The following is a 10,292-nucleotide window of genomic DNA, read 5'->3' as shown; positions in this document are numbered from 1 at the left end:
AAAGCCAGATCCGTCTTGCCCGTGAAAATGGGAAGCTCTCCGCTCTCGTTACGTTGGACGTCGCCAAGGCCTACGATAGCGTGGAGCACAGTGTCCTCCTGCAAAGAATGGCTTCCTTAAATATCCCACCGTACATCCTCTTGTGGGTCGCGAATTTCCTCACCGGTAGATCGTTTTACTGCTCTGATGGCCGCTTCACTTCATCGCCGCATGTACAGCTTCGGGGAGTGCCCCAAGGATCTGTCTTGTCACCCCTGCTCTTCAACATCCTTATGAGCTCTCTGCCCCTGGACCAGGACATTCTTACAATCACCTATGCCGACGACATAGCATTCTTCGCCTCATCGCCCTCATTGCACTCGTTGTACGAGAAGTTGCAAGCGTATCTTGTCACCCTGTCTGCCTGGATGCGATCCGTTCATCTCTCGCTGAACGTACAGAAGTCTGCCGTGCTCCTCTTTCCCCATTCCGGACGCTCAACGGGCGTCATGACTCTCGATCTGAAGGTCTCGTCGGAGTCCATCCGCCAGGCAAACACACTCAAGTACCTCGGTGTGTGGTACGACAGCGAGCTTGATTGGTCCCTCCACCTTGAAGCCCTGAGCCAAAAAGCTGCGAAGGCCGGCAGCATCATTAATCGTTGCTCCGGCGCCTGCATCGGGATGCGTAGGAAAGCTTTACTGTTCCTGTATCAGAGTTACGTACGCCCGATACTGGAGTTTGGCTGCGTCCTCTTTTCTCATCTCCCAGACTACCGCTTGGCTAGACTCTTCACCATCGAGAAGCGGATGCTACGCCTTTGCCTGGGTCTCCCTAAGTATGCCTCGAACCTGGCGCTGTACTCAGAAGCCCAAGTTCCTCCTCCAAGTCGCGCTTTCGCCTGCTCACAGTCAATACCTACCTTTCTCTATGCCAAAGCCCTCTCTCTCTCAGACACACGGCTGCCCTCAGGGACATGCCTCAGTGGCTGTCTAGGCGGTGGCGCAAGGCAAACACCCCGCAGCTAGTGTTCACTCAGCGCTTACTGGCGCCGTTAGGGGTATCGCTGACTGATCTCTTCTCACATGGATCTCCCCGGCCGAGCCCTTTGGTGCTGTCCGCTGACGCCTTCCAACCTGGCATCACCTCCGCCAATCCGGACAGGTTGGAAGCCACCCTCTCCGGCCATATCAACCGTTTCCCTCACCACCTAGCGGTTGCAACCGGTGCGTCCGTTTCGGAGGAGCGGGCTTGGCAGGCATAGTCTGCCCTCGTTTTGACGCGCATTTCCCTGTCCGCCTGCCTGACTACACTCCAGCCTTCGAAAGTGAGTTTCTCGCCATTACCCTCGCGGTTAGGATGGTCCCAGGGCCCTTCTGCAAAGTCCTAGTCCTGTCGGACTGTCTGTCCGTCATCTCTTCTCTCTCTAACCCGTCAAGCCCGCTACAGCAGCTCTTGGCCTCCCTTGCTCCGCCTCACGTCTCAGAGATTGTGCTTACCTGGATACCGGGGCACCGTGGTCTCTCGCTCAACGAGGCGGCAGACAGCCTAGCCAAGGCAGCACTCTCTGGTCCGATCATCAATGTTCTCCCCCCTCTGGCTGACGTTACTTAAGCCAGGTATCGGAGGTTCCTGCAGCTCACTGGGTCCCGCCTTGCTCCCCTCAGATACGCCCACCTCTCCTACTCATGGCAGCCTCACTGCTGCGCTTCTCGCCACGTCGAGGTGCTCCTTACACGTCTCCGGTGCCTCGCCCTCCCTCTTGACTTTTATCTACACCGAGCTGGAGTCTCCAATTCTCCCGCGTGCTTGCACTGTGGTCAGGACGAGACTGTGGAGCACTTCCTTCTCCACTGCCACCGCTTTGAGCGCCTGCGTCAAGAATACCTGGCTCGCCCTCTGGCCAGAGCCGGCGCCCCCCTCTGCCTGCAGTCCATCCTATCATTTGGGGCTTCTCACTTGGGGAGGTGGAGCTGGGCCGTAGCGTCCAATGTGGCTGCTTTTGTCATCCTATCTGATCGTACCTGATATCTAAGGTCGCTTCACGCGTTACATCATGACTAGCCCTGGCCAATCGCCCTCAGTGGCTAACGGCCATTGCCCTGAGGTAGAAGAAGAAGAAGAAGAAGTTGGAGTTTATGTTTTTTGTCTGTTTTTTTGGGCTTTGGAGTTCGTGGAGGTCGGTCACGCGGTGGATTCGTTCCGAAATAAATAGGTGTTACTTTGGCCAGAAGTCTCTCTATTAAGGTCCGGGGCAAAAATTTTCTACAGATACAAGTGGTGCCGAAACCCGGGAAGCGGACCTGCGAGAGAAGAGCCGAAAGACTTCGTGTGGCATCACAAGAAGCGCCGTGGAACGTTAGGCCTACCACCAGAACGAACAACCAGAGGATGGAAGAACTGAAGCGGCGTCGAGGAGGATTGAGGAGTGCTCTTTCTCGCTCGATCAATGGAGCATTGGAGAAGCTCACCGAAGCAGATCTTCAGGAGGAAGAAATCGAGGTCCTGACTGCACAGCTAAAGAAGAAACTGGAGAAGTTGGAGGCAGTGGACGCAGAACTGGAGGTCCTCTGGACAGAACAAGAACTCGAGGCCGAACAACAAGAAAGCTTTGAATATAGTGACCGAGCGACAGCGCTATTGGCGAGGCTACAGTTTCGTGTGCAAAGACTGAATTCAGTAGCCAGTTTGCGTGGGAGTCATCGTTCCGAAGAAAGGCCTGTTGGCGACTCAACCGCATCCGGCCTGCAGATCCGGAGTTGAACCTAGTCAAATTCAACGGGCAACGAAAGGACTGGATGGCATTTTGGGAACAGTTTCGGCAAGTCATTCATGACAATGGGAGGCTTTCCGTTTGCGAGAAGTTCAGCTACTTGAGGTCAGCTCTCACTGGGGAAGCTGCAGCAGCAATATCTGGACTGCCACCTACAGAAAGGTGTTACAATGACGCACTTGAAATTTTGAAAGGTCGTTACGGGAATGAAGCCCTGCAAATAGAGGACCACATGACGAGGCTCATGGGATTACAACCAGTCAGGTCCCACCAGGATGCAAAGGGTCTCAGGAAGCTCCATGACGAGCTGTCATCGCATACAAGAGCTCTGAAGGCATTAGGAGTCTCGGAGGAGTCGTTTTCGTCAATGTTGTACTCCCTAATGCTTCGCCTGATACCACAAAGCATCGTTGTGGAATTCAACAGAAGGATGCTGGAGGCAGAAGATGGATCTCCAGAGGAAGGGGGATCTCGAGAGGAGACGCCCAACGGACAAGGTGACAGAGAAAATCCATCACCTTCCAGCGGGGAGCACGTCGCTAAGTTACGTAAATTCATCAAGTTCCTACGAGTGGAGGTAGAATGCTTGGAAAGAACGCTTACTGCTCAAGGAACAAGAAAAGATACAGGAGATGGATTTCCAAAAATGAAAGGCGCTCGAAAGCAGCGTACAAAGGGATCAGCGAGACTGTCGTCAGCAGCAGCACTAGTCAACACTACAGATCAGCTGTCGGATTGTTTCTTTTGCAAGTCACGGGATCACCGGACCACGGAGTGCGACACACGGATGTCACAGGATGACAAGCTGCGAAGGCTGCAGGAGGCAGGACGATGTTTCCGATGCACCTGGCCAAACCACGTATCGAGGAAATGTTGGAGGAAGGTGAAATGCGGTAAGTGCCAAGGAAGGCACGCGGCTTCGGTGTGCAATCATCGTAGAGGAGATGAAGAGGTGATTCAAGACCGCGCAGCGGATGGAACAACTCAACTGAGTTTAGAGCTGTTGAACGAAGATTATGCTCCTACGACTGTTTTGCAGACCACAGTTGCTTGGTGCAAAGGGGAAAAGGAGCAACGGAAATGTAAGGTGATGTTCGACACCGGCAGTCAACGCTCGTTCGTGACCAAGCAGATCGCCCAGACGCTCCACTGCAGGACGGTGGGAGAAGAGACTGTAAAAGTAGGAGTGTTTGGAGGGCAAGAGGAAGAGCGGCTATATAGACGAGTTCGACTGAAACTGCAAAGTATATACAACGAGAACGAGTACGACCTGGAAGTCCTGGTAACGGATACCATATGTACACAGAGGACACCAAGACCGGGATCCGGAATACTGGACCAGATGAAAGAGACAGCTAGCAGTGCAACATTTGACGTGCGCAGAAAGCCAAGGACCAGCAAGTTCTCATCGGCACAGACGTGTACTGGGATCTGGTGACAGGAGAAGTGATCAGGTTAGGACGAGCACTGAGAGCAGTAGAGACGCGGCTGGGATGGACAGTGCACGGGGCTACTTCAGAAGCGGGAAGGAGTCACGAGTCCAATCAAGCACTGGTACTACGAGTTTCTGCTAATCAGGACCAGCAGGATAACTACGTGCAGAAGTTTTGGCAACTGGAAGCAATTGGAGTCGCACCAGAAACCGAAAAGAGTGAAAGCGATAGTGCACTGCGGCGGTTCGGCGAAACGGTGACTTTGAACGAGGGACGCTATGAGGTATCACTTCCATACAAAGCCGTAGGGAACTTGGACAGCAACGAAGAGATTGCGCTGAAGAGGCTGGGCCAACTAACCAGAAAACTGTCAAAAAACGAAGAACTCATGAACAGATATGATGAAGCCATACGCATGTATAGTCAAAATAACATGGCGGAGAGAGTACCGGCGAAGAGCGGGGAGGTCGTCTACTATATGCCTCACCAGGCGGTACTGAGAGAGACGAGTAGCACTACCAAATTGAGAGTGGTGTTCGACTGCTCATCAAGTAATGGAAGCACGAAGTCCCTCAACGACTGTTTGGAAGTCGGGCCTAATTTAAACCCGGATGTAGTGGAGCTAATGATCAACTTCCGAATCAATAAGGTGGCTTTAGTAGCGGATGTGGAGAAAGCCTTTCTGCAAATACAAGTGAAGGAGGACGATAGGGATGCTCTCCGCTATCTCTGGTATGAAGGAAAGCCACAAAAAGGAAGCCCGCTACCGAAAGTAGAACATTGGAGAATGACAAGGGTACCCTTCGGCACAACGGCGAGTCCTTTTCTGCTGGCGGCGACATTACGACATCATTTTAAGGTCATGGAACAAGAATACCCTGATACCGCAAAAATGCTGGGAAAGCACATATACGTGGATGATCTGGTGACTGGGGCGAATGATGCAAAAGAGGCAATCAAGATTGCGAAAGACTCAACAGAGATCCTACAACGTGCGAACATGAAGTTGCACAAGTGGCCATCAAACGATAAAAGCGTGCTGGAGTTCCTGAGAGGTGAGACTGAGGAAAGGAAAATAGGCGAAAGCGACGAGATCCAGAAAGTGTTGGGATTGTCGTGGCTGCCAGAAACAGACATGTTGACGTTTTCTGTCGATGGAGTTTGGAACATGTACCAGGCAACTGGGGCCACCAAACGACTTGTGCTACGAATTACAGCACGGATATTTGATCCACTTTGGATGTTGGCACCGTTTACTATCCGTGGAAAGGCAATATTTCAGGAGCTGTGGAAGCTAAAGGTCGGATGGGACGACCCTTTGCCTGCGCAGTCGCAAGTATCCTGGAGCCAGTGGGGTTCTGAACTGTATCATCTTCAAGAGGTTCAATTACCAAGGTATTATGGAGCGAATGGGGTCGCCGGCGTCAGACACATCGAAATACACATCTTTTGCGACGCCAGCCCGACCGCATATGGGGCAGTGGCATACACAGTCATGGAAGACAAGTCTGGGACGAGAAGCAGTGCGTTTCTCATCGCAAAGACAAGACTCGTTCCTCTAAAGGCGCAGACGATACCTCGACTTGAGCTGATGGCTTGTCTCGTCGGAGGAAGGTTGTTCGCGTACCTGAAAGCAAAGTTTGAAGCATGTCTCACGCAAATTCATTTCTGGACGGACTCAAAGATTGCGCTCTGTTGGATACAAGGGGACGCCAACCGCTGGAAGCAGTTCGTTCAAAACAGAGTGAGGGAAATTCAAGAAATCACAAACTCCGCGGAATGGAGATACTGCAACACAAAGGAGAACCCGGCGGATAGGCTGACCAGAGGCATCACTGCAGACAAATTGATTGATAGCCAGCGGTGGTGGACGGGACTAAACTGGATTTTGTGCGACCAACGCCAATGGCCTACGTCGAGCACGGACAGGGAAAAATTCGGGAAGGTAGAGCTGGAAGAAAAAGTCTCACAAGACGTGATTCAGACGCTAACCGCAACAGTTGCGGAAATCGTCGACATGAAGAGGTACAGCTCAGTAAAGAAGCTACATCATGTGGTAGCCTGGGTCTTGCGATTCGTAGCCAAGCTGAAGAAACGGAGTGGGGAAGGTGGACCTCTCGGCTCAGAAGAGGTACGAGAAGACGAAAATTATTGTCTGAAGATCGTGCAGCAGAACGCGTTTCATGCAGAAATAGCAGCGGTTCAGAGCCAAAGACCGTCGCCTGCGAAATCGCCCCTACAAGGGTACAGTCTGTTTTTGGACGGCGAAGGGATCCTCAGGATGACTGGCAGATTACAAGAAAGCGACCTACCCTACGCTCAAAAGCATCCTATTGTGCTACCAAAGCAAGACCCTTACTCTGAAGCTATCATCAGAAAGTGCCATTTGGATGTGTTACACGGCGGTATGCGAGATACCCTAGTACAAGTGCGAGAGAAGTACTGGATAGTACGTGCTAGGCAAGCTGTCAAGAAGGTTATAAGAAGTTGCGTCGTATGTCAACGATACAATGCGCAGGCTTCAAGACAAAACCCAGCGCCGCTACCAGCGTCAAGGGTATCGCAGTCGGAGCCGTTTACAGTTACTGGACTTGACTTCGCAGGACCACTGATGGTGAGGACGAGCCGATCAACGAGGCAGATATACTTCGTGATATTCGTATGCGCAACAACGAGGGCGGTACACCTGGAAGTAGTGCAGGATATGTCCACGACAACATTTTTGCTGGCTTTCCGAAGATTTGTTGCACGACGTGGAATACCGAGCAAGGTGTACAGCGACAATGCGAAGACTTTTCAAAAGAGCAACAAAGAGTTGAAGAAATTGTGGAAAATTGTAACTGGAGAGGGTGTCAAGGAGAAGATCACTGATTGGACAATTGATTGGCGATACAATGTTCCGTACGCTCCCTGGTGGGGCGGATTTTATGAGCGACTCATCAGATCCGTCAAGGTGGCTTTGAAAAAGACCATCGGCGCAAGGTGCCTGAACGAGACAGAGCTCACCACTATCGTTACCGAGATAGAAGCTGTTATAAACTCGCGGCCCCTCACTTTTGTTTATGACGATCAAGAGATCCGCCCATTGTATCCTGCAGCGTTCCTTACGGGAAAAAGACTAACGACGCTACCAGCTTCTGACACAGGCGACATGCCGGAAAGCTCAGCCGACACCATCCAACGTTGCTGGAGGCAACGAGCGGAAAGCTTACGTACTTTCTGGGAGAAATGGTCACGGGAGTACCTTACAGAACTAAGGAATCTTTGGAGCAAACGTCGTGGTAGAGCATTACAAGAGGGCGACTTGGTCATCGTACGCGAAGACTGCAGGCCGAGGCAAAGGTGGACAACAGGAAGGATTTCGCGATGCCTGCCAGGAAGGGACCAGAAATCACGGGCATTCGAAGTTAAGCTGCCCAACGGGTCAACTATCTTCCGATGTGGTGAACTTTTGTATAAACTTGAAGTGTGAAGAAATGACATTTCTTCGGGGGGCAGTGTGTAGGAACTGTTGTGAAGGAAGACGGCGAGGAGAGACGATGAGAGGAGAACGAAGTTGGAGTTTAGGTTTTCTGTCTGTTTGTTGGGGCTTTGGAGTTCGTGGAGGTCGGTCACGCGGTGGATTCGTTCCGAAATAAATAGGTGTTACTTTTGCCAGAAGTCTCTCTATCAAGGTCCGGGGCAAGAATTTTCTACAGATACACTTGGTGGCCTCCACGGTGAGTTTAATTGTGCTCTCGTACGAACCCCGCTTCAAGGTCTGATGAAGCAGATATTGGAGCGACCGGAGATGGAGAGCAGCTTCCATGATTGCTAGGGATGTTGCACTCAATAGGCCAACGACTTTTGCTAAATGTCTCACCCACCTTGGGCCCTGAAGAAGGGCTTCGAGATCCTGAATGATGGTCTGACCCGTGCCCAGGGGTAGGCCAAGTGTGGGTTCTGGGGAGGTTGAAACTTCGAACCCAAGAAAGAGTAGTTTCCGAGTTGGTACGAGGTGGGATTTGGATTGGTTCACGATGAAACCCAGGGCATGCAAGAAATCTACTACAAAGCTCGTGGTGGCAAGTAGATGACAAGGAGACTGATCCATGATCAAAATGTCGTTCAGGTAAATCACTAGCCGAACTCCGCGCGACCTCAGGTAGGCCAAGACTGGTTTCAACAGCAAATCTTTCTTGGGGACCAGAAAGAATGGGGACAGAAAACGTGCATCCTTCAAGGGGATGGCAGATATTGCCCCTTTCTGCTGTAGTTCCTGGACCACTCCCCCGGTGGCAACCGAAGGACACGGAACCTGAGTGTTGCTGTGGAGGGACTGATACGGCGGCCTCTGTGAGAACTCCAGATGGTACCCCCTTATTGTCTTGAGGACCTAGGCGTCCCGAGATAGCTGAGCCCAAGCGTGGGCACAATGACTGGTCCTGCCTGCCGTCAAGGGTGACTGAATTACAGGACTTACCTATTGGGCCTGGTGGCGCCCATCCCTGGAAGCCCCCCGGGAAGGGCCTCCCTGGAAAGGGTATGGGCTGGCGCCGAAAGGTACTGGGGCCGCCGCCTGCTGTTCTGGGACGTTTGGCTGCTGGTTCCAGCATCGGCTGGCGTGTGGGTTCCTGGCGGGCCTCTTTCAACACCCGGAACGTTTCATTCCGGGTGCGAAGTTGATCCAGGAAGCGCTGCCCAAACAGCTGCGACGTCCCCTCGTCCTCGGGTTGGGGGTCCTTAGACCCGAGGGAACGCAGGACCGGAGCAATGCGCCCCAGGATGTTGTCCCGCCGTTCATTGCCTAGGCAGGTGAAGAGGCGGCCGAGGTGGGAGATGGTCGGTGGGAGATGGTCGCCGCCAGGTGGTCAGCAATGACCCGTGTCTCCACTTGGCCGCTGGGGATATCATCCTGCGCCGTGGGTTCCCGGTCCGCACAACGCTCCAGGAGGGCCACAAGCGGGCTGATTGATGAGACCACCGAGGTCTGTGCGTCTCGGAGGGCCCGGTCCCTCTGAGTGGCGCTGCTGTGGTCGGTGTCACCGTCCGGCGATAGGAGGGCCTTCCAGTCCATTGGTGCCCCCCGCACCAGAGATTTCATTTCAGCATTTAATTCTGGTACCACCAGAGAAGAAAGTCTCTGGCGTGGGAAGTCTGAGAGGGCCTTCCGGCACCTCTCCTGTCGCCCCTCCGAGCCCCAATGGGCCCTAGCGAATTGTGCGATAGAAGGGGGCACCTCCCGAGGGCCCACACCGGCTAGGCCCGCCAGCCAGTCCTCCTGGGGCGCCGTCTCTGAGGGGTCATGTTCTCCAGCCCTAGGGAGAATAGGACTGCTAGGGGGGGGGGGGTCCTCATCACCAGAACCATCCTGGATGTCGACCCCCTCCATTGCGAGGGGAGGGAGCCGGCCGCGAGCGTGGCCACAGTGGCTGCCAGCGATTCCACCATGGCCCGCAACTCTGACACCTCCTTGTTTGGGGTAGCCATGATCTGCGAGAAGAGGGTATTAAATAAGATTTATTGAGCTTAGGCTCGCTATGAAGCCCTCCTGCTTAGGTAGACGACTGCGGACTTGCATGGTTGACCACCCTATGTGGTGTGCTAACGAGCAGAATGCTTAACTAACTCGAGCAGGCAATCGTAAAAAGTCGTAAGCAGCGCTATTGTAGCAGATTGCATTCTTAAAGGTCGAACAGCAAAGGTCGAGGTAACGGCAGACTTACATGGCCGTCCAGCCTAGGTCGCACATAGCAAGACTCGCGGACTCAAACAGGTAGTTGCAGACTTGTACGGCCGTCCAGCCTAAGTCGCAAGCAGCACTAGTGTAGGCTATTGCAAGCGCAAGACGGGAAACTGCAGACTTATATGGCCGTCCAGCCTAAGTCGCAAACAGCACTAGTGTAGACTATTGCAAGCCCAGACAGGTAATTGCAGACTTATATGGCCGTCCAGCCTAAGTCGCAAGCAGCACTAGTGTAGGCTATTGCAAGCGCAAGACGGGAAACTGCAGACTTATATGGCCGTCCAGCCTAAGTCGCAAACAGCACTAGTGTAGACTATTGCAAGCCCAGACAGGTAATTGCAGACTTATATGGCCGTCCAGCCTAAGTCGCAAGCAGCACTAG

General features: G+C 53.0%; 1 protein-coding gene across 1 annotated transcript; it reads left to right on the top strand.

Moving 5' to 3' along the window:
* The first annotated feature begins 2,370 nt into the window (after positions 1 to 2,370).
* Positions 2,371 to 7,657, top strand: LOC135395740 (uncharacterized). Its single transcript, XM_064626833.1, has 3 exons — positions 2,371 to 2,599; positions 2,731 to 4,034; positions 4,136 to 7,657. Exons 1-3 carry the CDS (start codon positions 2,371 to 2,373, stop codon positions 7,655 to 7,657), a joined length of 5,055 nt encoding a protein of 1,684 aa, XP_064482903.1.
* Positions 7,658 to 10,292: the final 2,635 nt, after the last annotated feature.

This window comes from Ornithodoros turicata, chromosome 5, assembly GCF_037126465.1.
Source record: "Ornithodoros turicata isolate Travis chromosome 5, ASM3712646v1, whole genome shotgun sequence".
Taxonomy (NCBI): Eukaryota; Metazoa; Arthropoda; class Arachnida; order Ixodida; family Argasidae; genus Ornithodoros; species Ornithodoros turicata.
The sequence above is the reverse complement of the archived record's forward strand: the minus strand, read 5'-3'. Positions and strand labels throughout refer to the sequence as shown.

Bases quoted from the DNA above. Each gene is read 5' to 3' on its own strand.
- LOC135395740 (XM_064626833.1), top strand. From the start codon at position 2,371: ATGGAAGAACTGAAGCGGCGTCGAGGAGGATTGAGGAGTGCTCTTTCT. The intron at 2,600-2,730 runs GTGACCGAGCGA...TCCGGCCTGCAG, and splicing joins ACAAGAAAGCTTTGAATATA to ATCCGGAGTTGAACCTAGTC. The intron at 4,035-4,135 runs GTAACGGATACC...TGACGTGCGCAG, and splicing joins AGTACGACCTGGAAGTCCTG to AAAGCCAAGGACCAGCAAGT.